The 27,348-nt window shown below is 50.8% G+C and overlaps 1 protein-coding gene across 11 annotated transcripts in view; it reads left to right on the top strand.

Annotated features, from left to right (window-relative positions):
* The window catches only part of LOC105191517 (putative uncharacterized protein DDB_G0282129), a 34,593-nt gene extending 7,758 nt beyond the window's left edge, over window positions 1-26,835 (top strand). For 2 of the 11 annotated variants that reach the window (XM_011154969.3, XM_025297054.1), the window contains 11 exons: window positions 5,371-7,135; window positions 7,395-7,554; window positions 7,699-7,905; window positions 21,457-21,571; window positions 21,702-21,833; window positions 22,126-22,149; window positions 22,524-22,559; window positions 22,689-22,868; window positions 22,996-23,115; window positions 23,235-23,308; window positions 24,666-26,835. In XM_011154969.3, the coding sequence (XP_011153271.2) occupies window positions 5,371-7,135; window positions 7,395-7,554; window positions 7,699-7,905; window positions 21,457-21,571; window positions 21,702-21,833; window positions 22,126-22,149; window positions 22,524-22,559; window positions 22,689-22,868; window positions 22,996-23,115; window positions 23,235-23,308; window positions 24,666-24,966 (3,114 nt within the window). In that variant the 3' untranslated portion in view covers window positions 24,967-26,835. Of the gene's footprint in view, window positions 1-2,658; window positions 2,985-3,151; window positions 3,309-4,006; window positions 4,380-4,651; window positions 4,923-5,370; window positions 7,136-7,394; window positions 7,555-7,698; window positions 7,906-21,456; window positions 21,572-21,701; window positions 21,834-22,125; window positions 22,150-22,523; window positions 22,560-22,688; window positions 22,869-22,995; window positions 23,116-23,234; window positions 23,309-23,575; window positions 23,634-24,438; window positions 24,448-24,665 lie in introns of those variants that run through there. The other 9 variants (XM_025297062.1, XM_025297064.1, XM_025297060.1 and 6 more) reach the window with 9 other exon arrangements.
* Window positions 26,836-27,348: the final 513 nt, after the last annotated feature.

Here is a 27,348-nt window from a genome sequence, read left to right as displayed (position 1 = left end):
ACATTCAATGACACATTCAGCGTTCATGTAAATATTAAATATTGGATAGATATTAACATTTTCTCGAATAAAAATACTTGTACGGTATCATTCGCATGTGCGTATGCGATTCTATGTTTTACATTAGGCACGCTTTTATACACGAAAACCAATGGAAGTTAGTCTAGCTTATATATAGAAGTCTGTGGGCGACACATTCCTTCCCGATCAGCTGAAACCCTGTCTATTACCACCACCTATCGTTTTGACACTTGATGTATTTCCGAAAGTCCCGGGGAGCTTTCCCAGAGCACAATACAAATGCTCTATTCTACTTTACCCTCTCTATCTTTCTTCCTGAGTGGCGCAAGTAGCGCCGAACGTTGCCGTTAGATGTTCACGGTGCAGCGAGATCACGTCTCGTCGTCGTGGTCGCGCTGCCGGCGCGCGGAAGTGTCACGTTCATCAGGAGGTGCCTCGATTCACGCGCGGCCGATCGTCGCTCTTGTCTTAGCCGACGTGTGCTTGCTCTCCATTGTGTTCGTCGTCACGCGTGTCGCCTCGCGTCCCGCGGTGATCCCGCCGCCGGAAACCGAAAGGCCGGCTCGAAAACGCGGCGCACCGCCGCTGCTGCACGCTTCAGGTGCGAAGAAGGAGAAATCGCGGAGAACGCTCTCTTTCTCCCGTCTCTATGCACTGTAGCGCACGTGTGGCTACCTTTTCTCCCCATTGTCTTCTCCTCCTTTCCGCTCCGTGCCGATTCGCACGGCGAGATCTTCTCGCGCGCGCGCGCGCGCTCGCTCCCGATCGGATAGGGCGCCTCCATTGTTCCTCTCTCGTGTCTCTCTCTTCTTGTTAGAGACATGAAATCATGGCCGACTGCTCGCACGCTCCTCGCCGCGCCGCGGAACGAGGAGAAGATGTATGTCGAAGAGCGGAAGCGCCCGGTATCCCCTTTCTTTCGGACACGATTGTTGCGGATAGTCTGACTGATCGAGCTCGATCGGCGAGAAGAAGCGCATTCGCGCGGATTCAAGTCGTCCGCCACGTTGTTCGCGCGAAACGCCCTTTGTGCGCGGCGTCAGCGGTAGAGAAGAGAGGCGGTAGAGACGCGAAAGCGCGTCGCTCTTCTTATCAGCAAGGCCGGTTGCTTCGCGGCAAAGTCGCGCCGTGAAGAAAGAAGAGCGAATCTAAAGCTGCCGTCGCGACTTCTTATCGATATCAGGAAATGCCTCCACGTTCTTATCACGCCGATCAATCGGCCAAGGCGCTCTCGTTCTCCGCGCGATCTAATCTAAAGGAGGAACACAGTTTCCAAGAACCTTAATCTTGCGAACAACGCATCAGCGAATCTGTACCCTAGTAGCATATATTGTTGGGACAATATTGGCTACAAATTGGGCCCCCAATATTGGCCAATGTAACCCCAATGTAAGTCAATATTGGTATAACAATGCTATGCAATATTAGCGATATATTGTAATTTAATGTCTAACCAATATTGGTTGTATATTGGGATACATTGGGCCAATGTAGTCCCAATGTAAGTCAATATTGGTATAACAATGCTGTGCAATATTGGCGATATCTTGTAATCTGATATCTAACCAATATTGGCTGCATATTGGGATACATTGGGCCAATGTAACCCCAATGTAAGTCAATATTGGTATAACAATGCTGTGCAATATTGGCGATATCTTGTAATTTGATATCTAACCAATATTGGCTGCGTATTGGGATACATTGGGCCAATGTAGTCCCAATGTAAGTCAATACTGGTATAACAATGCTATGCAATATTGGCGATATATTGTAATTTAATGTCTAACCAATATTAGTTGTATATTGGGATACATTGGGCCAATGTAGTCCCAATGTAAGTCAATATTGGTATAACAATGTTGTGCAATATTGGCGATATCTTGTAATTTGATATCTAACCAATATTGGCTGCATATTAGGATACATTGGACCAATGTAGTCCCAGTGTAAGTCAATATTGGTATAACAATGCTGTGCAATATTGGCAATATATTGTAATTTAATGTTTAACCAATATTAGTTGTATATTGGGATACACTGGGCCAATGTAACCCCAATTTATGTCACCTTATCCAATGTAATACCAATGTAACGCCAATGAAGTGTACTATTAGGGTATATCGTTCCCGCTGAAGGCGCGGCTCGTGACGTCTGGGAACTCGGCTGGTTTCTCGTCATTCTCTCAGAAGATCACGCAGGAGTAGTCGCGTGTCTGCCGCTAACGCTAGACGATGACGCATCGTCGTGGAAGAAAAACTCATGAAAGCAGAAGCGCGCCGCGAAGGAAGAGGGTGTCTCTCGGCCGCCACCTGAAATCGATCGCGGTCTTCCACGGAAGCGACTGTAATATAGAGGCAGGCCCACTGCGGGCAGGCGGTTATTTCCAGAACACGCAGACTCCGAGAGGCACGACAGCCTTCTTCGAGAATGTCGGACGGTCAAGGTGAACTTGAATCCGACTTGAAGCCGAACGGTAACGGTAACGGCGCTCGTGTCTGACAAATGCAATTGGCATGATGAGAGCGGCAGCCGCCAAGTTGAAGCGGTCGACTCGCAGGCACCCTCGCGCCCGAGCACACCCTGTATATCGGGGGGTATGTACCTGGGCGCATCCGCAAAATCAACCCCTCGGTGTGCCGCGTCAGCATCGGCGTCGGCGTCGCGACGCCGGCGCAGACGGCCGGATCGATCCCTCGCGCTCGCTTTTCTTCGCATCCCACGAGCTTCGTTCGCGAGACGGAAGAGGCGTTCACGAAGACGCGATTGCGGGGGTGACACGACGACGACGACGACGACGACGACGACGACGGCGACGACGACGACAACGACGACAACCGACGACCGACGGCTGCACCTGCCGCCGCGCGTTCTTCCACACGTCGCCGAAGCGTGCACCGTCCTGACGATGTGACCGACCACGAAGACGACGTGAACACGCGCCGTCCGCTGCGAAATATCTTGTGAGTCTGGACATGACGGCGTGAGAGCCGCGCAGAGCGCGACAGAGGGTGGCCGCGCCGCGACGCAATCCCCGCCAGGAAGAGAGAGAGAGAGAGATAGATAGAGAGATAGAGAGAGAGAGAGAGAGAGGGAGAGAGAGAGAGAGAGAGAGAGAGAGAGAGAGAGAGAGAGAGAGAGAGAGAGAGAGAGAGAGAGAGAGAGAGAAATCGATCGACGACCGGCTGTGACATTGGCCCGGAAGAGAACACACCATGGAGTACCGGTACGGCAGCACGAGATGCGAGGACGACTCGTTGGAGAACGAGAAGGGCACCGGCGTTGCGGTAAGGGAGGATGCTTCCCGAGGACGTTCCTCTTCATGGATCACTTGGAGGATCCTCGCTCGAGCCGCTCTCTCCCGTTCCTTTCCTCTCTTTTTTTTTCTCTTTGTGTGTGTTTCTTCTTCTGCATACGTGTGTGCTTGTGTATGTGTGTGCGCGAGTTTGACGATTCCGTGGAGTCACCGTCGTATTATTAATATCGCTCGAGTATCACTCGACATGCAGCTGATGAGTTTCCTCAGAGAGCTTATTAGGTGCTCTAATGACGGAATGCGCGAGGATGAGTGGATCTCATCGCACGACGGTGGAAACGCGGCGAGACACGGGGCTCTTCGCCGAGTCCTCGTGTAAAACATTCGTTTAATCAGCTCCCAAGTGCAGCGCCGGCGATATCTCGAGTTCCTCGTCGGCTTGGTGCACTCGTTGCTCGACTTCGTTACATCATAAGGTGCAAGCTGTCGATAGCTGCTCTCCGGCTGTCCGGACTGATCGATTCGCAATTGTCGCGAAACGGCGTCGTACCGTCGCGTCGCGTCGCGTCGCGCCGGGCCGAGATCGCTCGGCCTTTTCACGTGGGGAGACTTCTCCGCGATCTCGAGGAGTCTCTCCTCACGGGCGATTCTCTTTCTCTCTCCTTCGCGACTCGCCCGAGACGCGCGAGCGCAATCCCAGATTTGTCGGACCGCAGCCGCGCTCGTCGGTTACTCTATTTCTGGAGTTCAAACGGGGTTGGCCGCTGCTGCATGGTGGCTCGGACGAGGAGAGCGTCCGTGAACGCGACACTCCGCCGCGAGTCGCGGCCTGTCGCCGCACGTACGCGCGATCGAAGTCGCACGTCGCTCTCGGACAATGCGGTGCTGGTGTGCGTGTATCGTCTTCTCCGGCCGGAAGCTTCGCCCGCGCCTAGGGTGCACTATCGGCTATGCCGTAGTTTCCCCGCTCTCGCGGCCGTTATATAACCCTGCCGCGTCTGTATAGGAGTATTGATTGATACTCTTGCAAACCGGGGATCACGCAGCAGCGAGCTCTCGCCGAACGAACCCCCTGAGCGCACCCCGCGAACGTACGCGTGCGGTACGTACATTCGCAGCCGTCGGGCGAGCCCTCGGGCCGCCGTCCATCTTGCAGCGAACATCGTGTCAAGCTCATCTTCAGGTTGCTGCCCCAAACGCAGCGCGCACGGGCAGAGTCCTCCTCTCGGCGAGATAGCGACGTTCTCGTACACTGAGGAAGTATCACGTCGCCTTGCGCTCGTATTGTTTCGGACGTTTCGGAATTTTGAGAAAGTAGCATGGGAAATGCTTTTACCGTGTACTTTTGCCGTGCGTCTTCACATCGTAAAGTTGACGAAGAGCATCAGTCGTCACGATGCATAAATTTGCACTTCGGTGTGAATGTCCTTTGTGCGTCTTTCGGGTATACCTAAAAGAAGATTAACCCTTCTAAGGTGTCTCTTAGACGTTACGTAAATCTATCCGACTGTGAAAATGCCGATCTTGGTCTGTCGGATGTCGCGAGAAGACAAGAAGGCAGAGGGGAGTTGAGATCGAGGAGTTGCAGTCGCGAGACGATCGGCTCCGGCAGTCGCGAACCCTCGCGAAATTCTGCAGTCGAATGGTAAAAGTTCCAGCTGGGCGCACCGTTGAAGCGCGTTTCCACCGCGATATCGATCCCTTCCCGCAGGATATAATCGTCGCGAACGATGCGTGACTGAAACTGCTACCTGCTGATAACAACCGCCGCCTTGATACGACGTGCTCTTTGTTCGTGACGTTTGTGGAGAGACGATAGCGATCTGTAGGTGGCTGCTTCCCCGGCTCGATTCAAGACCCGGCGATAAAAAGTCCACGATCGCGAATCGCGTACCGTTTCTCGCGCGCTCCCGACGAGAGAGCGATTCGTATCGAGGAGATCCGGCCGGCGAGAGAACGTGTTTTGATCGCACATTTCGATTCAGTCGTCCGTCGCGACTCGATAATTCGTTCTCTCTTCCGCGCGACTTGGCCGCTCTGACTGAAGTTTCATCAAATCCGACTGAACGAGACAATCTTCGATCGTGTTTCAGGGTGATCAGCGGGGCTCGTCGAGACGGGGTACGTCGCACACGCGCGGCACCGCGATGTCCTTTGGATTCCGACGAAGACCCGCCAGCGGGATTCCGATGCCGATCACGGGCTTCGCCGGTACCGAATCGAGTCTGCTGCATCCTCGATCCAAATCGGCTGGCCCGGAGCAAGACCGCAGGCGGGACGACGACAACAGCAACGCGGCGATTCACAACTCGTCGTCCGGCCGCTCGACGCCGCGATTAGCGCCGCCTAAGAAGGATTCTAGCGGCATCGGCGTCCGGACGAATCGCTTCGGCTACCGGCAGCCGCAGAAATTCACCAACAAGGTTGGCGACATATGCAACAGTCACAGTATCAGCCACTATAATCAGGAGAAGCTGCTGCAGCAGCAGCAGCAGCAGCTACAACAGCAGCAGCAGCAACAGCAACACCATCAGCAACAACAATCGGACAACTACTTCGCCAAGCAACCGAATAGAGTTCTACATGTGTACAACGCGGCGCCGACGACGAAGGCTCGCTTGTCGCCGTCAAATAACGTGGTTTACGGCGGCAATTTGACCGGCAATGCAGCGGACGTGAACAAGCGAGTTTCGGGCATTCCGGAGCCCATCAGCAGGTACACTCTACACACCAGCCACTTGCCGTTACCTCAGTACGCCGTAAGGGTGAACGACTCAAATTCCAAGATCGCCAAGACAGCGGCGAATCAGAGTAGGAAGGTATCCACGTCGACGTACAAGGGCTCGGCCAGCTCGAAAGAGGGCTCGATAACCGAGGACTCGGGCGTTAGCAGCCAAGCGGCTTGCCCCGAGGACAACGACAGAATCCGCTCGTTGGATTACGCGGACGATGGCTCCATGAGGAGGCGCGGCATCGGCAGACCGAGAAATCTGCGGATGGTGGTGAGCGGCAAGAGCTTCGACGTGAGAGATGTCCGGGACGACGACAGCACGGTCACGGAGATCTCCGTGATCCCGTTGCCCAAGTCCTTCGCCAGCGCCAACCTCAACACCGGCTTCGTGCGCGAGAGAACCACGCAGTACCAGCGGATCGTGAGCAAGGACAACAGGTACACCGAGTCGACCACGTCCATGTCTACCACGTCCTCGGAGGGCTACGACGAAGGTTGCCTGAGCGAGGAGAAGGTCTACAAGGACCGCTCGCACTCGGAAAAGATCCCTTCCATCAAGTCGGACTTTAGCCCGCCCAGCTCCGACGATCCCGAGTACGGCCACGGCGAGGCAATGGCGGACGAATATTCTTTGAGCTCGAGCGACGATTGCCAGCGCTCCGGCTCCATACAACACGCGCAGGCGATCACGGCCGCGACCAAGAACGGCGTCGCCACGAAAAACGCGTTGCGCTCGGTGCTGCTCACCATCGAGGATCCAGCCTTCGCCGCCGCCGCCGCCACCACGACCACCTTAATAGACGACGAGACCTCTCCGGTCGACAGTCTGTTCGACAGTCCTACGGCCAGCATCACCCAATCGGACGGGAAGGCCTCGAAGAAGGACGATCACGTCCTGGAACCCTCGGACAACACCTTGGAGGACGACAGTCCTGGCACTCCGACGAATGCTTCCAACTCGTTGAGCCTGTCGGAGGGTAGGGAGTTCTTTGACGATGAGATCGCGGATCAGCCCGGATTAATCTTCGACGACAACTCGAGAGCAAGGATCGAGGCGCAGTCTGCTATGGGGAGTCAAGTAATCACCGAGAATAGCCACACTCTGATCGAGACGAATTCTAAGACGAGTGAGTAAGGACTTGACTGCTATTCTGGGAGTCGTCCTCCCGAGGTGCGTGTTGCGCCAGATGACTCTCCTCGGTGACTCTTTCTCGCGCTCGATCTGCTCGTTTCCTTTCACTGAATGCTCTCTCAGAGCAGTGACGAGATTCCGGCTCCGGGTTGTACACGTACTTCTCTCTCTCTCGTTGGATACAGATTTGGATATAGTTACTAATAATAAAAATTCGTGTCTCGTTTATCGACGAGTTGTGATTTGCATTGCAGGTGGTGGTGCGTTGCACATGAAAGGCGTAGCGAATAGCCCCCACCACGGGCGAATACACCGAGCCGGGAGTGTGGACACCTTGTCTCCCTGCGAGTCTATCGCCTCGGATGACTTAATGTTGGATTATAGCGACACGAGTTCCTACGAGGAACAGCAGCGGTTAGTCATCCTTATTAATACGACATATCTGTCCGATCGGGTCTCAACTCGCGAGATACAGATAAGGATAAAAGTGGGAAACGCAATTTCCCCTCCGTCGCGCGAGTCCGTCGGCTAGATCGCTACGTTGTCGATATCTTTCAGATTAAACTCCAATCCGGCGCTGCACGAGCTGGACGACGCCACTATAATCTCGGAACTGGAGGCGCAGGGCGAGGAAATGGTGAGGCAGTGGAGCTCGTTGCTGAGCACCGCGCATATGCAGGAGCAGGCGAATTCCAATTCGGCCAACAACAATGTCAACGGTGGAGGAGCCGGCAACAACAACAATCAGGCCGCCGTCGAATCCGGGTGTGTACTCGCCTTTTTCTCGCTACCTTTCACGCTTACGTTGCTCGACGTGAACGAAAGCTCGCGGTGTGCACGACGCTTCCTCAGGTATAGTTAACGAAACGTGGCGCGATTAGGGTTACAACGCGTGACACGTTGTACTTGCAAATTATATGCAAATTGCGGGAAGACGTTCCTCCCCTTCCGGACGGGCCGTAGGAACGCATCAAGTACTTCCCGTGTGCGTCGCAGACTTGTTTTACGCGCGGAAGGTGAAGTTTGAAGTTACTCGAGCCTTGTGTTCTCCGCAGCGCTTCTTCCTCGTTTCATGCGTCTCATCGTGGCTTGGATACCCTGATCGCAGTATCATTCTGCCTCTTTACGTTATGTTTTACGTTCGTTGCAAATCTATGTCTTTCGACCGCAACATCCCGCTTTCGTTGGTTATTTTTTGCGCTTTCCTGGCTACGTAATAGCGATTGCTCGCATAATGCATCATTTCCGTTGATTTCGACGCGCCCGTAGCACTGGCAGTAGCTGGAGATTCGTCAATGGACGGCGCATCACTGTAGCAGGCTTGAATTAGAAGTAGAGAAATGCGTAGGAGAGGGGTTGAAAGAATACCTGTATCGATGCTGTGTGGCATAATTAGTTGACGAAATGTGCATACTACACGAAGGGAGGAGACAGAGGATGCGGATGCGTCATCCGACTGTTGAATTAGTGTTATTCACTGTGTGTGTATGCCTACTGTGTGACTATGAGCCGCAAACTCTCACATGGATCTCGCTCGTCCCGAATCGACTTTGCGCGACCTTCCGAATTTTTTGTATATCATGTTTTTCGTGTACAAAAAGTTCCGCAAGGGAATTGGACGCTGAACGTTCACAATCACGTCACGCGCGGGACGATTATTACGAGAAATCGGTAACGTGCGGCTGCGGAAGAGACGCACGCATTTGTACATTCTTTCGAAACGTCGCTCTGACTTCGTCGTACCCGAAGGAGAAGCGCACTCTTTCAGCATTTTCCGAACTTGCAATGTAGAACGAAGAGTCGATACTATCTTGGTCGACGTGTATCAATCATACGGGCATTTTTCTTCGTAAGGTAATTCTTCTTTTTTTCGATCGAACGACAATTTAGTGCAAGTCTTTAGAGAGAGAGAGAGAGAGAGAGAGAGAGAGAGAGAGAGAGAGAGAGAGGGAGAGAGAGAGAGAGAGGGGAAGGATGTCACACACGATACTCCACGAAGAGATTCTTTTTATATATTCTGTGCACCACATATACCATATATTGATAGACCCGATGATGTTAATTTTGCAACGAAGGATCGGAAAAGTCGGTCATTGCACTCCTCCGCGCATTCGCACAAAAAAAAAATATCGCACACGCGCGTATATTTCGAGTTCTATACACGTTTATGTACCTAGAAGACGGCTCCGTCTCTTGACTGCGTTGAAGAAACAGCATTTCGGATTGCGTTATCGCTCGCAAAATAACGAGATCCCGCGATCCGAGCTAATCCGGCTAAATTTCGAGCGCGTCATGGCTACATGCGCATAACAACCTACTCTCTTTCGCGTCGGCGGCTCTTTTTCGCCTGGTGGCTTTCTCGACGAACGCGAGAGACAAAAAGAGAAGAAAAAAAACTACATTCCGACGAGCATTCGCATTAGACTCGTACACCACCGCCCATCCGTTCTCATCTCCCCCCCCCCCCCGTCTTTTCCCTACGCAGTAGTAGCAGTCCTCGATCTCGTGCAACTCTCGAGTCGATATCATCTTGAAGCTTTCGTCGAGATGCGACATTTCGTACTTGTCTCTGTTTTGTGTCGGCCGTTTTCGTTAAGTTTTCGTTAAAGTGATGAAGTGATGACAGCGCGACCGAGAGCGGGTCTGTGAATGCGTACGATCGAACGAACAAATGAACGGACAGACAGACAGACAGACAGATAGATTAATCGAAGACGTTTCCCCATCTGCAAATTGTCTTTTCAACGATGTCCGCCAAAGCGTGCAGGTCTGCCTGGGAAGACCACGTTCATTTGATTATACGAGAGCGAGTGTTGAGTCGCCGTTTGATAATTCGCGATGTTTCCGTAAGACTGGATTCACACTGTCCGTTCAGACGGCGGCAAACAAGAGTCCGCAAATCCTCCGTCAAGTATTTTTTTTAATAGGAACGGACAGATGCGACGGTGACGGACATTGTGAATACCCCAACGGGAAAAGCATCGGAGAATGTTTCAAGGGAGGATCGACGCAGTCTGCCACCTGGACGGGGGACAATGTGAATCCAGCCGAAGAGGTTCTTCGTCGGTCGTCAGAACGGCCGAATTGGTGTCCTCCTCCTTGCGAAAGCATCTCGAATTCTTAGCGTCACACCATCGACGAGAAGATGTCGCGAGCCGATCGCGTCTGTTCTTCCCGATCAGACTTTACGCCATCAGACGATGATACAGCCTTCCCCCCACCCCCTGTGCTTGCAAAACAAAAAAGAAAAAGCAAGAACAGACACGAAATTTAACATGACCGCATCACACAGGAGACGTCACAATTCAGCGAGAGTATTCTGTGTTCTAGCGCGCTAGTAAAACGGGTGAAGCAATTGCAAATCCCCGATGAGGACTCCGCGGGTGGAGACTACTACCAGCTGACATACCCTAACTAGCGAGCAGAGTCCGCCGGTCCTCCCTTGAATGTCGACTAGCAAAACTGATAACCGCAGCTGATTACCGACACAGATAATACACACGGACGTGCAAGCTTGGTCCGTAAGTGGTCTCGTGATTTCGACGAGTCAGTCGCGTCAGAGTCAAGCTGGACGACGAACGGAGAGTGTCAGGAAAGGTGTAGGAATTTCTCGGTCTACGATTACTCGTCTCGGGCAATAATTTTACCCACGCAACCACTTACGAATCAAACGTGACGGACATTGGCGGAAGAGAGAAAGCGCGCGAGAGAGAGAGAGAGAGAGAGAGAGAGAGAGAGAGAGAGAGAGAGAGAGAAAGGGAGAGAGAGTGAGTGATTGAGCGGCGCAAGCGATGATTACGATGACACGGCATCTACAATAACGTCTATGGTGTTGCAACTGGCAAATTTAACGACTGACCATGGCTAGGTAGGATATACGGTAAAACGATTAGGTCATATACGGAGGAAAAAGGTTGGTTGGGGAAGTCAACGCGACGACGAATGAACCAAACACCTTTTGGCGACGAAGAAAACGGAATTTCCGATCCTTGGGAACGAAATCGATTCGCAAGAAGCAGAAATTCTATTTTCTGGCTTATTCGTCGTCGTTGAACGTTAACGTTCAACCGATCCTTTTTTTTCATGTAGATTCGAGAGAGAGAGAGAGAGAGAGAGAGAGAGAGAGAGAGAGAAAGAGAGAAAGAGAGAAAGCGTTTTCGAACAGGAAGCGACTTGTGTTAAGAAGTATCATTTCTCCAATATGCGGTGTTTCTCCGCGAAAGGTTCGGTTAGAGTAGACTAATAAATTGGAGTACCTCTTGAATTCTCGCCAAGCGAGCATTATAGTTTTAACACGAGACTTCTTTGAGCGCGCGTGATTCCTAGTCTGATAATTTTATATACGTTAAGAAGAGTGAACTGTGTATAGATATATATATATATCTTTTTTTTTTCTTTTTTTTTTTTTCTTGACAACAGACTGTGCAGTCACCGTTCGTTTGGAGAATTATGCTCCGTCGGTTTATCCGTCTCTCCTATTTTTCAAGTATCGATTAGGTTCCGAGAAGTGCTGATAATCCGGTATTAATGTATAATAACCAATCATGTCCCATCCATCCCTCGAGAGTTTCTCGAATCCTTGACACACACACATACACACTCACACACGGATGGGATAGGTGCTACCTCAAAGGTACTAGTCCTGCAAGCTCCCGCGAACCTCCCCACCCCCTTCGGATAAAGTTAATCAATTATCTCGTCGATTTATCCCTCTTTCTTCGATCCAGACCAGAGAATACGGCTTAACGTGATCTCACCGCAAAAAACCACACTTGGCAGTCTTTCCTCAAGATTACAGTCCACATAACAGTGCGTCCTTTTATTATATAGTCGGGAAAATTACCAACTTTCAAGTATAGTCGAAGCGTAGTCGGTGCGTAGTATCAAATAATAAGGAGCAATCCACCGAAACAGGCTGGGCTGCAAACCGCTCGCTGTTTGCAGTCGGCTCGTCGCGCAGCTGCTCACAACGCTGCGAGGATTCGCTCGAGCTCGCGTGCGTGTATGGCAATTCCGATCCTTCGTTCGTGCAAAAGGTACCTTCTACCTTGTCCTCGACGGTGATACCTCGGCCACGCGTGTTCTCCGATATCAGCGATGTGGCGGCGCGTGCGAGCGCGGTGGTGAGACAGACGTAGTAGCGAGGATGATAGAGATTATTTTTCCAATTTCATACGATGGTCCGTCGAGTCCTTCCAAAATTGTCGTCCTCACGTAATACAACCTAAAAAGGAAAAGAAAAAAGAGAGAAAAAAAAAGAAGAAAGACGAAGAAGAAGAAGAAAACTGGTCCAAAAACTGGTGTTTCGATCGCAATCCTCAGTAGTAGTCTAGACCTCTCCTAGTCGTCCAAACGGCCGTCATTTAACGATAATCTTTGGTACTATTTAACACGTAGACACACGTAACTTTGACGGGTGCCAGCACGTCGGTGCAGGACGTCCTCCGGCGTGTCGCCGAGTATTAATCGAACATGTATACTTGTGGCATTATAGAGAGCTGCTATTTAGGTATAGAAGACGCGTGTAGCTTCGTAGAAGACACGCGAGCGTGCACTCGCGTGCGTGGACCGGTAAACTCGATAGTCGACTCCGATATCAATATCCTCTTTCCCGGAAGGTCGTTGCGGAAGGTAAGAACGTGGCTGCGGGCTCGTCGCATGCGAGTCTTACGACACACTCGACGATAATAAAACCGTATTTACCACTCTCCGCCCTCAGCGGAGCACTCTGCCTCCCCCCCCCCCCCCCCGAGCTCGTCCTCCTCCGAATCTTCGTCGTGACTCTTCAAACAGTTTCTCCTCCCGACTCTTCGATTCCGACCGCGCGTTTATTCTATGCGTCAAACGCGCTCTTTGAGCCGACCTGGCCTCGTGCTTATCTTTCTTCGCCGACCGCGTCCACGAGACATTCCTTCGCGTTATCGTTCGCGTTGCTCGTTCCGACACTCTCCGCAAGAGAGAGACGTCGATGACGACGACGACGAGTCGGTGTCTCACCTTCGGCTCTCGGTCGCGTTCTTCGCGCGCATCGTACGCCGCACTTTGATCCCTCGTTACGTTTTAGCGGATAGCTCGCTCCAGAAGCGAGAAGAGATGCGCTTACCTTTGAGTTCCACGCTGGACTGCGGAACCGAAAAATAGCGCAGATAGATATATTTTTCATTTTTCCGACCGCGAGATAGCTGATAGTTCAGGGAATAGTCGGCGAGTACGTGCACGAGAAAAGATCTCAGTCGGTGCGACCGTCAGAGCGGGGACCGGACGAGGACTCGCTGACGACAAATGGCATCTCCGCGCGCAGGAGTCGCTTCGTTCGTTACTCGCGTTTACTCAACCGGTCTATTTTCCTCGAGTGCGTTATCGCGACCGAGCGGAAACCTCCTGCGGGAATCTTCCCGCCTCCGCAAGTTGAATCGTCGTCTGGTCCCCGGCTAACGGAGAGATTCTCAGTCATGCTGACGGAGTTGCTTTTTTCCGTGTCGCTCGCGAGTAGCAGAGTAGTTTGGTTTATCGCGCATCCTTAGCCCCCCGATGCGTTCACGAGAAATCGTGACTATACCGACACGCGCAATAACGACAACGTACATATATACATACATACATACATATATATATATATATTTATTATCTAGCGTACGTAGAATATATATTTACGAGAAGTATTATCGCCGCTGTTTCGTGCTCCGAACGATAGTTCTCCGTAGATCCTTTCGAGCTTCTCGCGCCTCTTGTTTCTTCTTCGCGATCGAGTTGCTCCTCCACTCTTGCTTTCCACCTGGTTTGCTTTTACTCGTGATCCCTTCTTGCACACCTCTGAACGTTCGCTCCAAGGTGTATCAACGCGATCTAACGAGCACCGGGCGATCCGGCATACGTACTATACACCTCCTGAACGTTCCAAGGATCATCCTCCTGTGAATTATCGTTCGTCTCTGGATTCGTGTTGGAATTCGTTTAGCGGGATTAGCAGCCGTCGTATCGTTTACGCGGCACTTACGCACGTATCTATATCCACCACGTATGTACTCGTTGTATCTCCGTAAATGTAACCAGCGACTTATAAGGGAGAGAGAGAGAGAGAGAGAGAGGTGAAGAGAGGAGAGGAGAGGAGAGAAAGAGCGTAGTGCCGACTAGAACTTAGATCGCGAAACGTACGACGTATTTAACGCATGACGATTGATTGTACATCTCATATTTTGTCTTCCCCTCGTGCGTACTATTATTATTGTAAGCATACGACCCCACCCCCCCGTTGCATTATTAAAAACACTCTTCCTCTCGTAAGCACTTGTACTTTATTTCACGAATCCGCATCGAGCGCAGCGAGCCGCCTCGCGTTCGTTCGGACGATCGGTGCGATTCGTCCCGGCAGGTCGGACGACGTGTTCACCTGCCGGCTCGCCGTCGCGGATTCGTGTCGAGCGGTCGGTCGGATAAATTGCGAGGACGTCGGATTTGGGTCACAAAGGGGGTTGACTCGTCGTCAGCGAGAGGAAGGACCGAGGTCGCCGGCGGTCGTCGTGTGCCTTATGCGCGTGTCCACGCCACATCGTATCCTTGGCCGTTACGTTAAAAAGCCGCGGTTTAACCCGCTCAACCACAGAAACCGGTTCCCCAGCGTGTGACGGAACGACCCATCTCGTGATGTAATGATATATCCTCCGCCGCGAATATATACGATGGAATCGATATTCGCTCCGGGGTCGAAAGCGCGAACGGGACATGTTGCACAAACGTCGCGTGTGTGTTCTCTTCTTCTTCCTCTTCTTCTGCTTTTTATTTGTCTTGCTGTTTTCTGTCTTTTCTTCTCTCTCTGTGTGCGTGCGCGCGCGCGCGCGTATGTGTGTGTGTGTGTTCTCTTTTTCATTTTTCCGCCGCGAGGAGTGACCGAAGCCGAACCGATATCGGCCGACGGCGCGACTTTTTCTTCTTGCTCTTCTTCGGCCGAACCGCGCCGATTTCGTCGTTAATCAGAGCGTTACTAGTTGGCCGTGTCGGTATTTTTCTACTGTTCCCTCATTTGCGCGAGTCTTCTCCCCCGTACTTTGCGCGTGAAACCTCCGCGATTCCGCGGCGGCATCGATCGCGCGAACAGAAAACTCACAAACGCGAACGCACGGACATGTGATTGATCGATCCTCTCCGGCGCTGTTGTTTTTTACGAGAAAAATTCGCGCGCGCGCGCGCGCGTGCACGCGCAGTCGAGGGAATGGATGTCTACGTACGCGGTATTCAAGAATAGAAACGAGCTAGAGAAGTAAGAGGAGAGGCATGCAGAAATTTCTCGAGCCTCTGTCGCGCGCACTCGCGGCAGCTCGCGTTGACGCTCCCCCGGCTTTCGTAGCTCGCGCGTCTCAACGAGCGACGGGCGAGAGCCAGTCAGCCAGCCCGTGAACAATGAACACCGTCTTTAATGGGGGAGAAGAGAAGCGAGCGCGGAGGGCGCGCAGAGAGAAAGAGAGCGACCTGGCGCCTTCATTCTCAAAGGTGCTGCCAAGTCCGTGCGGATGAGTCGCGCTCGTCGCCGTGGCGGAAGCAGCTCGCCGCGCGCGACGTAACCACGCGTTTTCCTCGCGCGGTTTACTGTGTAACGGTGAACTCTTTCGGTCTATTTACTAAAGCTCTTTGAACGATAACTAGCTCGTGGCTGACGGTAGAAAACAGTGTGCCGCCTACGTCGGTCGCGGGAGAGACTCGCTTCGTTTTTGCGTTGAGGGCGCTCGCCCCTCGCGAGACCTCCCCTTGGAGAAGAGGCGACGGCATCGCGACCGATTATTTCTCGTTGGAACCGCGCGGCTTGATTGATCGACCGATCGATGCTAATTAATCAATTACGTTGGCCACCGTGAAATAACATCGGTGAGCGGCGCTATAATATCGTCACGTCTCGCGAATTTATGAATAAATCGCAGCCGACTGCCAACGTGTGTTAAATACGGAGCCGTTCGATAAAACCAGCCGACGAATATGCGTGTCGCGGCGATTCGTTTGCGGCGTCTTTGATGATTCAAGTTTGAGCCGCGAGCATAGGCGGGAATCAGTGTGGCGGTGAATGTGCGGGGAAAATAACAGCGACCGAGAGCTCGGCGGAAATCTCGGAAATTTCCCGTCCGATTGATCCTCCGCTTTTCAATCCCCGGACGAAATCCGCAGAAAGACGCGAGCAGAGCGAAGCTCGAGAGTACTCAACGGGAGGAAAAAGCCGCAAGTTTTTCCCCAGGGTACTCGCGGAAGGGCCTCGAGGACCGACGCGGGAGCGAATGCGGTCGCGGAGATGAAAAGTCTCGGCGAGGGCTTCATAAATCGCGAGTTCTCTCGTTGCCGCAGCCAAATTGGCAGAGAGCCCTGCGCCAAAGCCGAGAGGGCGAGAATTGCCGAGTGAGACTGGTCGAGCTATCCGAAGGGCAGCTGCCGGGAAGTATTGATCCCTTATTTTTGCCGAAGACGCGTCACGCGAAGCAGCGATGATCCCGCCGTTATGATGTGTGCTCGAGGATTTCTCTTCCGCGGCAGAGCCCTGTGAATCGAGCTTCGATTCATCGTCGAACGCAACTCGGCTCAGTCAACGTCGAAGTCGCCAGACTTGAAGATTTAAAGAGCTGGAGATCACACGGAGAAAAATATCAGAAATATCCGATTGTTAATTTTGTTATCCGATCAGATATCCGATTAAATACACCGGATACTTGATCGGATAACGAAATTAACGATCGGATATTTCGGATATTTTTCTCAGTGCAGGAACTGGAAGTACAGTTTTAGGATGTTTATATGACAAGGGATGTTTATACAACATTTTTAACAAAATTTGGACGTTTCTAACATCAGCCGGACGCTGACAGTGAGTTCCGGAGTGTCCAGCTGAAATTCGGACGTCTGGCGACTTGATCAACTTTGGTGAAGTCGGAGCCAAGCCTGAGACGGATCAGTTTCTTGTCAACAGAACGATCCGGGGGGTGAACTCGGGTCTGACTTTGTCGGAACCAGGCGAGGTTTTATTTGACAATGATTCGGGCCCGGTTAGGCACTGGCGGGTCTTGATTTGCAGGTGCTCAGTCGAGAGCGTGCTTCGAGCGATGTGGTCTCTATGAACGGTCTAGCGACGTGGTCTCGCCGACGTGACGTTCGAGTGGTGAGCAAACAGTGACTTGAGTCACACTCGAGATAAAGACCGATAAAGTGATCGGACAGAGCTCACTCACACACACACACACACAGGCGAAACTTTGCAAACAAGCTCGCGTCGTGTGTTGAGGTACTCATTGAAATATGTGAAACGGTCCGACTCGACGCGAGAGCGCTATTTCCGGTCGCATCGATCGACAGGCTGTTCGCTATTTGGGATAGACGGAACAGGTCGTCGACCTGGACGACATTAATTTCAACAGATCACAGCTGTCTAATTACCGGCCTGACGGCTGATGAAATATTCGGCTGAGACCGCCGCGGAGTTGAGTCAGAGTCGCGGGAATAGCAGGACTTGGTGCATTCGTTACGTTGTTTCTTGCCGTAAGAACCCGTTTGCGGCGGATTCTTCGGAATACGCTGGACACCTGTCGATCCCGACGACCTCTCGATCGGGGAAATGAAGCAAGTGACTCTCTCGATTGAACGTCGCGGCGACGTCGACAGCGGAGCGGAGCGTTCGGAGGAGAGAGACAGCCGGAATAGGAAGTGGAAGAGACATCCTCGAGCGCAAATTTGAAAGCCGAATGGGGGGGGGGAGGGTCCAGGAAATTAAACGGTCGCTTATACTAATTGCTCCTTCTCGCTGGGAAGTATCGGTCGGTGATTCGTGCCCTAAAGTGTCCTAAAGCCCGTCGCGATAGTTCCCGCAGTTTTTCCCATTATCACCCCCACCGTCCTTGCAACTACCTGCTCCCTACCGTCCGCAGCTGTTATTCCCCCCTACCGTTTTCCCCCGCCCCTCTCTCTCTCTCTCTCTCTCTCTCTCTCTCTCTCTCTCTCTCTCTCTCTCTCTCTCTCTCTCTCTCTCTCTCTGCCGCCGACGTCGTTTCTCTCCTCTCTCCCTCGCCATCCACCACGGTATCGAACCAAGCTGCCGTCGCCGTAGCGCGAGTTGCGCACGCGCTACCAGTATCCCTCGGAGGATCCTTGGTAATCCTGTCTACCTGCCGGCCGTCGCAGCTCACTTCGGCTAACACTCCGGCCAATAAGCTGCTCGTCGAACTGTCCTCTCGTACTCCGAACTGTCAATTCCCCTCGGAGGGACACGTGTTGTCGCCGGGAGAACCCGCCGGGTTTTTCGCAATTGCGCGTGTCGCTTCGGCAGGACGAGCCGATATGCGACGCTCAACGAAAGCGAACGCTCCTCCAGTTTCTCCTGCGACGCCGACGACGACGCCGACGACGACGACGACGACGACGACGGGCTTTTCCGCTCGGGAGTGACTGTTCTTTCGAAAAACTGGCCCGACCAATCGTGTGTGGTGCTGTTTGATCGTGAGAGAGCGACAAGCGCTCGCTCTCGTGTGTGGATGTGGGATGTGGGTGTGAGTGGTGACGGTTTCAATTGAGAGACAGAGAGAGAGAGAGAGAGAGAGAGAGAGAGAGGGAGAGCGTTTTCATACAGCCGCGTTGGCGGACGTTCGATTTTCGGTGCAGGTAAAAGATAAGGTCGCCGGCGGCGACCGGTCGCGACCTGATTCTTCCGCTTTCGTGTGTTGCGACGGCTATTTTCGGCTACTCCGAGCACGTCATCCTTGTCACCTTTCGATACCGTGAGGAGCGGATGTAACGTATCGCGCGCGCGCGCGCGATCGAACGGTCTTATGTATTTAATGTGTCATTAAAAATCGGACGCGAAGTATTAACAGCACAAAGATTCTCCCTCGGGATTCTACGGTTTAGTCGATAAAGTTTTTCCGCATGGCATCAATGAAATTAGCGTAAACTCGCTCACGCGATGTGCCACTTTGGGAATATGAAAATTGTGCCGCGCTCGCAAGCATGTCAAGCGCGTGAGCTACGCTGCAATTGGTTGAATTTACAATGAGACGGTCTCAGTTCTGGAATCAATAGACAGCGATGAAACGACATATTATTCGATTCCCTCGACGAGCGCGAGTAAGAAAGAAAAAAACGAAGCGCGGCGCGTTGACGATGATACTTTTCGCTTCGGTAAGCGCTCGCGAGACGCTTGAGCGAACGAGGAGGATACGGTAATTGTTCCGAAAGATTTCAACAAGGTAACTTTCACCCGCGCGGCGCTGTGACTCAAGCTTTTCGAGTGCGCGCATTCGGGATTGTTACGAAAATGAAGTGAAAATGAAGGGACCACGGCGGCGTTAATGAGCGAATAATAAGCGAGCGAGAGACGAGGCGCGAGGACGAGGAGGTTCAAATGGACCGAGGACTCCTCGGATGCGTTAAAGAAGATAGATCGCGGGAGGGATGTCGCGAGCGCTGAGTAAACAGCGGCATTGGACGAATCGTTTCTCAGAAGCTGATGAGGGAGTGACGTGAAACGAACGAACGCTCTCGTAATTTCGCGCATTAGATTATCCCGCTTCGCTCATCGGCGGAATGTGTCGCGACCTCCTCCCCGGTCGAGCGGATCGCACGCTCGTCGTCGACAATCGAATTTGCATAATTCCGCGCGAGGATTGCGGACGCGGAACGCCTGCAATTAGATAATTAGGCGCGCGAGCCGGCGCGGCGAGCGTTTCGGGAAAGTGAGTGCAGCCGCATGTTTCGCGAATTACTCATCGCCGCGGCTCTACGCGCCGGGCTCTCTTTCGTCCTCTCTCGCGCTAATTCCAGCGGATCTCTCGTCCGTCCCGACGCCGTTTCCTCCTCCGTACACTTCGAGCCCGCGCTCCGACGAACGTCGCGATGCAGCTCGCTCTGCGCGCCGATATACGCCCGTCTGATTCTCGCGCCGATCGTCGCGTCGCGTTCGTCACCGTGCCGTGAACTTTCTTCCCGAACTGTCGCTCTCAACACTTTATGTTGGACTTGCGTTCATTTTACGCGTAGAGCTAATCATTGGCCGGATACGTGAAAAACCTGCGAGGAATAAAATCCCTCTAAAATATCGGCGAGGACAAATTGGATATAAATGTTGCCATTGTTTTCGCACATGGTTGCTTGCAGAGGAATTATCATTTCTCGAAGCTCTTTTTTCCCTGTCGATGAATATGTTGCTTCAAGCTTTCGTCTTTCGTCGCCGTTGAAAACTCCATCCCTGGAAACCTCGTTCGACTCTCGCCAAGGAGAGTCGTGATTCTCTCTCTCTCTCTCTCTCTCTCTCTCTCTCTCTCTCTCTCTCTCTCTCTCTCTCTCTCTCTCTCTCTCTCTTTTTCTCCCTCTCCCTCTTCCTCTCCCTCTCCCTCTCTCTCTCTCTTTCTTTTTCTCATCACGAGAATCCAAAGTTTCAACTCGTCGTGCGGTGAAACTTGCTCTGCTTCTTCGGTGGAACTTGGAACCGCGGCGAACGCGCGACAACGCCAGCGCGAGCCGATGAAGAGTGAAGACCGCGACGCGTGAGCGTCGTCTTGCCGATTCGCGAGCTCACGGCGAAAGGAGAGCCTCCTCGAGGATGGCCTCCTCGTCGTGCGAGAGCTCGAAGGGCGCCAAGAGGCGCACCGGCTTACCGGCGCGTAGCCGCGGCGCGGCGGCCGGCCTGGAGAACGGCAGTGGGGCCATCGGCGAGGATGGACGCGACTCCGGCCTCTCCTCCGAGAGCTCGACGCCTACGAACGGATCGCCACCGCCGCGGCAGCCGAAGCCGCCGAGCAGCAGCCAAGTCGTCGCCGGCGCGGCGTCCGCCGCTCTTCGCGCCAAGAACAGTTCCGGAAGGTAGAGCTCACCCTCTCTTCGGGACGCGCGCTCTCACAGAGACGTTTCCGAGCTAGTCGAGCTAGGGAGAGGAGCTGGCGCACGCGAAGGGGGAGATCGCAGCGGAGAATCCGCGTGTATCGCCGTGTATTCTCCTCTCCCCTTTGTCACCGGCGTGACTGCGATGAGCGCCGCGATAACGTGCGAATGTGCGACTTCCGGGGCGTTGAATGCTTTTCAGCCGCGCTCTCGCGGAGGCTTTCACTGTTTATGACAGGTGCGACGATAATAATCCGCGCGAGTCCTCGCGCGAGGTTGTACGATGAGTCATTAGCGCCTTGTATTCGGTTCGACGCGTTCTTCCGTCTTAGCCCCTTCCCTCTCCCCCGGCTCCTACGGAGTGCGAATGTCAGGTCTTTTCTTCCCGAGCAGTCGCGGACAAATGAGCTTTTTATCGAACTCGAGAGAGACTCGCGCCTGTGTGAATAATCGTGCGCCTCGCTCTTCTTTTTGCAGAATCGCTGGCGACAGGATGAGGTTCCTGCGCAACCGATCCGGAACGGAATCGCCGCGCTCGTTGGACAGCATGCGCAATCGTCAAGTTTCTAGTCCTCTGAGGAGAACGGGAGATGTGAGTATCCACGATTCTTTCTTGGTTTCTCTCTCAGCCTCGCTGCTCACTTCACCGCAGAGTCTCGTTCGGTTAATAAACTGACGCGGCCGGAAGCGAAGATTCTCACACGGTATCTTTCCGCTCGCAGGTGCAATCTCCATGCCTGGATTCCGGAGACGAAGCGAGCCTGAGGATAGACCGCGCTACGTATCAGCACATGTTCCAGGACATCGTCTCCCTGAAGACGATGCTGCTGAAACTCAAACGAGTTCTTCAGGAGGTACGACGTCCGCGCGCGACATTCGACAGTTGCCGTTTCTCGCCTCGCGAGATCTTTGCACGTCGCTTTCACGTCCCGTCAATGTGTGCTTCGCGCGCAATTCCTTTTTTTCTGTCTCTCTTTTTATGCCGGTCGGGTACTTGCGATATGCACGCCTGATGTCGCCCGACCACATGCGGCGGATTTTTGTCACCTTTTTATACACATTGCGCCGTATTTTTGCCCTTGGAATTAACACGACCTTTTTTTACTTTTCATTTTGTCGTCGTCCTTCCTGATTTTGCGTCTCAAGTCAGGAGAGAACGATTTGACGAGGGTACGTTGCATTGATTTTTTCTTCCTTATTATTATATTTTTTCGCCACTAATGTTGTGTCACCTCACTCGCATGCATGTGTGTGTGTGTGTGTGTGTGTGTGCAAACATAATGAGGAGATAATTAATCGTGACTGTGGGATCGAGTAAAATTGACGTGCAATCACTCGTCACTCGATTGCACAAAATCATATGTGACGAGTAGTACTTACAATATTGCAACACACGAATGATAATTAAGCTATTTGCGGTAACACTGATATTTTACTCCTTCCCAGTGATACTTGCGGATTTACTAGTAATATCTACGAATTACTTAAGTTCTCGGCGATAGAACGCGTTGTATACGTTGTTGATGTTTGATTCTGCTTTTTAGGCAGACACTCTCAACCCATTCGATAATTCTGTGAAGGTTCGTATCTTTTCTTAGCAAGAAATTTTGCTGAAGGTAACGTCAAGTAATAATCACGCAATAATCTTACTCAGCTCTGAATTTGAATCACAAGAAGAACGACGTATTATAATCTGTCCGCTATTACAGAATGGTCTCTTCTGTAACCTGAACCTGAATCTGAACGAAGGTAGTGAAACCATCGATGTGAGCACGTCACCGGGTAGCGGTGGTAGCAGTATCGCGGACGAATTAGCGGATCTGAGAAGACAAGTGATCTTTCTTCAGGGTCAAGTGGAGGACCGGGATCGTACCATACAACAGCTTCAGGTAAATCACCGCGGCGCGACAATGAAAAGCTCTAGCTGCTCCGTCGGTGAACGTCCTCAAGGCGGCCGTCACAAGACGTGCGAGTCGCGTATCGAGTGTGATAAGTAACCGAGTCGTTTGTTGGCAGGCTCAATTTTTGAAATTGCAAGGATCTACGAGCGGTGATGCGCAGACCTGCATCGTACCAACGCGCAATAACAACATCCCTTTCGTGGACACGTGTAACGCCGCTACGCAGACGGAGAAGGTATGCTTTTTATCGCCGCGCGGTAGTGCGATATTCCACTCATCGAGTGCCTTATTTCGCACTGTTCATATGTGACTCGTCATCGAGAGTAAAAGAACACGCTTTAATTGCGATCGTAGACACGTCCAGTGTCGGCGGGGCCCTCGCTCCTACAGTCACTCCCGCAGGATGGAAGCATGGGGCCTCTCGTTAGGTGAGATTTACCTTCTTCATATCACTCTCAATCAGCTCCGACACTAAACTTTCATCTTGCATTGAACCTTCATTCGATCTTCGAGTAGTAGAATACTTTCCTCAGAAGACAAACGCGATTAAACCGCGTTGATCGCGAATTTACTGTCTTGACGAACGAGAGTTACATTTCCGCAAACTACGCTCACGCTATTGACAACACTTGCGCTTTGAACACACCTTTATCACAAATGTGCGCCATAAATAATATGTCGTTTTTGCTGTTCTGGTCTCGCCCTTTACTCGGCTGATTCTACGCAAACAGCTTCAGGATCGGGAAGGTAGAGTCCATCAATCTGTGTGACATAGTGTTGGGATATGTATTGCTTTGTGCGATTAATATATTCGTATTCGTACACCTCCTTTATACTCGTAACGTTAGTTTGAGCATGATCTATTAACCTACATTCGTTTTGCATGAGTCCAAGCATCACGATCTTCAGTCTTTAGCTATTCGACCAGTAACAAACTTTTATTATCTCTTGGAGAAGTTTTATTCGTCTGAATTTGATTTGTTGGATATCCAAAAATGTTACTTTAGTTCTCTCCTGTCAAAATTGGAAATTGAATTTCTTTTCAATTTTTTTTTTTTTTTATTAAAGTGTTGGGATCGATCTATATATATATATATATCGCATACACATATACATGTGACTTACACATTATGAGTAAATTATTTCGTCACACGCGTTTAATTGGTCGAATAGCCGTGACATTCTAACGTTACGGTTTTTGTATTCATATTATTCTCCGTGTTCTCCGTATGACGTTCAAAGAGTTTCTTCTTCATTTTTAGAGAAAAGATATTCGAGTAATCGCATTTTACACGATTATTTCACAGAGTTTAATTATTTATTGTAAGAATCGATGTCGAACTTTGAAGACATCCTCGATTATTCTGACGCATTGTAGATAACTCTTGCTTATGGTTAATTTGTAAAACATGACGTTCCCAGCATGTAGCAGTAATATAACGTTTGAGTCTCAAGGCTATTGAGATCATTGTATTGTACATACCTAGACGTTTCCCTAAATCTTTTGCGACAATATACTCGATTTACACTACGTAATGTTTCACGCTGCTTTGATTAGCCTTGTGCGGTAAGTGCGATTTTATACATGAAACAAATCGGTTTTTGTGATTTAAAACGGGGTGCCCGATACTCTTGATTAGCACGACAACTATCGCCGATTTATAATTATGCAATAAATACTACATCACTTGAAATTTTTATTGTTGCAAGTCACTCGTTGAAATCGCGAGTTACATATTTCCCACCTCTGGCCCAGTTTCTCATCGGTTGCCCTTCGGATTGCAGTTGGAGTGACTCGTGGGACCGTCAGCGACCCTCGCTGCTTTCCGAGCTTAACTCCGCCGGAAGCCTTCGCAAGCCAACCGAACGTTTACCTCATACGTTAAGACTTCGTCAAGAACAGACCCCACGTCGCAGCAGCGTACACACGAGAAGACACTCGTCGGAGAGCGTGTCCAGCTCGCTCAAATCGAAGGACTCTACTAAACTGTCGTGCGAGCCGAACGACATGGAGCAATGCGACGCCAAGGTAGAAGGAAATGCGGTCAAGTCCCTTATTCCGACGTTTAGGAAGCTACGGCTTTAACGACACGACGGAGTTCAGCTACATTATGTTCTCTGTATAGCAACGTTTATCACGTTCCAGACGTCCGAATCCTCGAAGAACAGAAACATCAGAGAAGAGAGATTTTTCTCCGTGAGGAGAATTCAATCGCGGGCAAATTGCCCGACCTGCTTTTGATAACGCTATAACGCTTCTTTCTTTTCTGGCAAATCTTTTCTCGCGTTGTAATGAATTATAGCTGCAATTTTCGTGTTAGATGAATCATCGGAGTCGAGGACTTCGACCGATTCGGACGTCCGTACAAAACGATCTCTCGTCCCCGTCTATTTTCTCACACGTAATTAGTTGTTTCGCGCGCCACGAAGTTCACGTTCCTCGCAGCGCGTAGCGGGATCGTTACGCGCGCTTCTTCTCATATAATTTGCCGCCGTACTTATGCGACGTAGCGGAGAATGTCGCGCGAAGTCATCTATTCCTGAACGGATATTTCGGGCGACGTAATTCGTCGCGCTGGTGCGACTAGTATACTCTTCTTCGTTAATATTAACGTTCCGAGCTGATTTTCACGTTCGGGCGTGATCTCAAGCGCAAAATTGACAAATCGGCGAACGATATCTACATTGCAAAAGTCACCGACCGCGATTTATCTGTCCGGCAAATTGGCCTGCGTTGCAAACGCGGACGGAAAAGGCGGACTCTTTAGTTGAAGGTGAAATTTTCAATTGCAGATATTTATTTACGCGATAAAATTTTTTTGTAGTATAATTTATTGTAAATACAAGTGCAAAAGTTGATTTTAGACATAGCGTACGATTGCAATCGAGGAAGATGATATCGGTATTTCGGTGAGGAAAATTCTCAAATCTCCAGTTCGTGTTTCTTTTTTTTTCTTCTTTCGTTAGACGCAAACGTATCCGAACGTTCCGCAATTTGTGTTTCGTCAATTTGTGTTTCGTCAATTTGTGTTTCGACAATTTGTACATATGAATTATATTGGAACTTTTGATTTTTGAGGAAGAGAAGTTTTTCTAAATACATGTACACGTACACTTGTTTCACTTTAGCAGTTTCATCGATTAGATTTTCTCTCATCGTTTATGTTGCTCACTGTGATGAATCCAACGGAAATTGGACTCGACGTTTAATCATATCGTTTGTAATGTGCAAGGACGCAAGTTTGTGTTGTAATTCGTTCATCCGCGTTACTTAAATACCAACGAGTGCATTTGAGTAATCCCGGGCAAGCTGCAGTGGCTTCGGCCCCCCGCGGTGAGTACACGTCTCACAACAGCAGACAAAAAGATTAGAGGTATGGTCGTAATTAGCGAAGCCAGGGTACTTTGTAAATTCCATACGTCACTTTAATTTATTGCGTGCAGTATGTGCTTGGTGCTAGTAAGTTTGTATTCGTTGTATGATGTTTAGACTCTCCTGTCCTCCCTCGAGACGCTTCCCCATTTCCATGTGCGCCGGCGACGTTCGTGCGGAAGTATCTCAGAGCGCTGCGCGAAAACGCGATTCGAAAGATTTTCACGCGACATTTCTACGTTCGGATCGAGGCGAATCCGGGAAAAGACGAAGAAATAAAGAAAAACAACCCGTCCAGACGAAAGAAAGTATGTTTAGCAGTTTGTTTTATATTTTCTTGTCCTATAAGGCGATGCGTGACAATAATTGTTCTTACAGTACAAAAAGAAAAGTATAAAAGGAGACTTTGCGTTTTGTTCTTGTCTCTTTGTGTAATAAATGGTGAGTAGGAAATAACGATTTGGTCTGTGCATTTGTAAGGTATGTAAAATAAACGCTAATACATTTTCCACGCAAACGAACGTATTTATCTCAGGAAGAGAAATATTAGCGGTGTATACCAGTCCCGTAACCGCTAACAGCCAGATTCAAGCATGATATTGCGGCGAATTTGGCATCATTGCGTCCGCTGCATTAAGTTTGTGTTCTATCGGCAGAGCTTGTCGACATAATCGGACAGCGAGTCGGCGATGCAGACTGAATTGAATCTGTCGATTAGTATATTTCGTTCAAATGCATTTCAACTACTATACGGCAAATGTCGACTCTTATCGCCTGCAATCTGTCAGCAGATCCCGTTGTATGTTCACAGGCAAGCTGCCGGCAAAATTTGTACCAGACTCTTTGCAAAATCTGTTTCAATAGATATTTTGCTATTCGGATACAAATGTATTAGTACTTATTAAATACAGTGCATTTTTACGTATTCGAGATCGTTATTTGTTACTCACGAATAAGTATCATCTCTTGCCCGACATTGGTGTCATGTAATACGTGTAAGGCGGGCACACGCATGTAGTGGATGATAGCGAAAGAGCGATGGACGTCAGGAGAAACTAAATATTATATGATCATTGTATATTCATTTGTCTATAT

Source organism: Harpegnathos saltator, unplaced genomic scaffold, assembly GCF_003227715.2.
Source record: "Harpegnathos saltator strain DR-91 unplaced genomic scaffold, Hsal_v8.6 scaffold168, whole genome shotgun sequence".
Classification (NCBI taxonomy): Eukaryota; Metazoa; Arthropoda; class Insecta; order Hymenoptera; family Formicidae; genus Harpegnathos; species Harpegnathos saltator.
The sequence above is the reverse complement of the archived record's forward strand: the minus strand, read 5'-3'. Positions and strand labels throughout refer to the sequence as shown.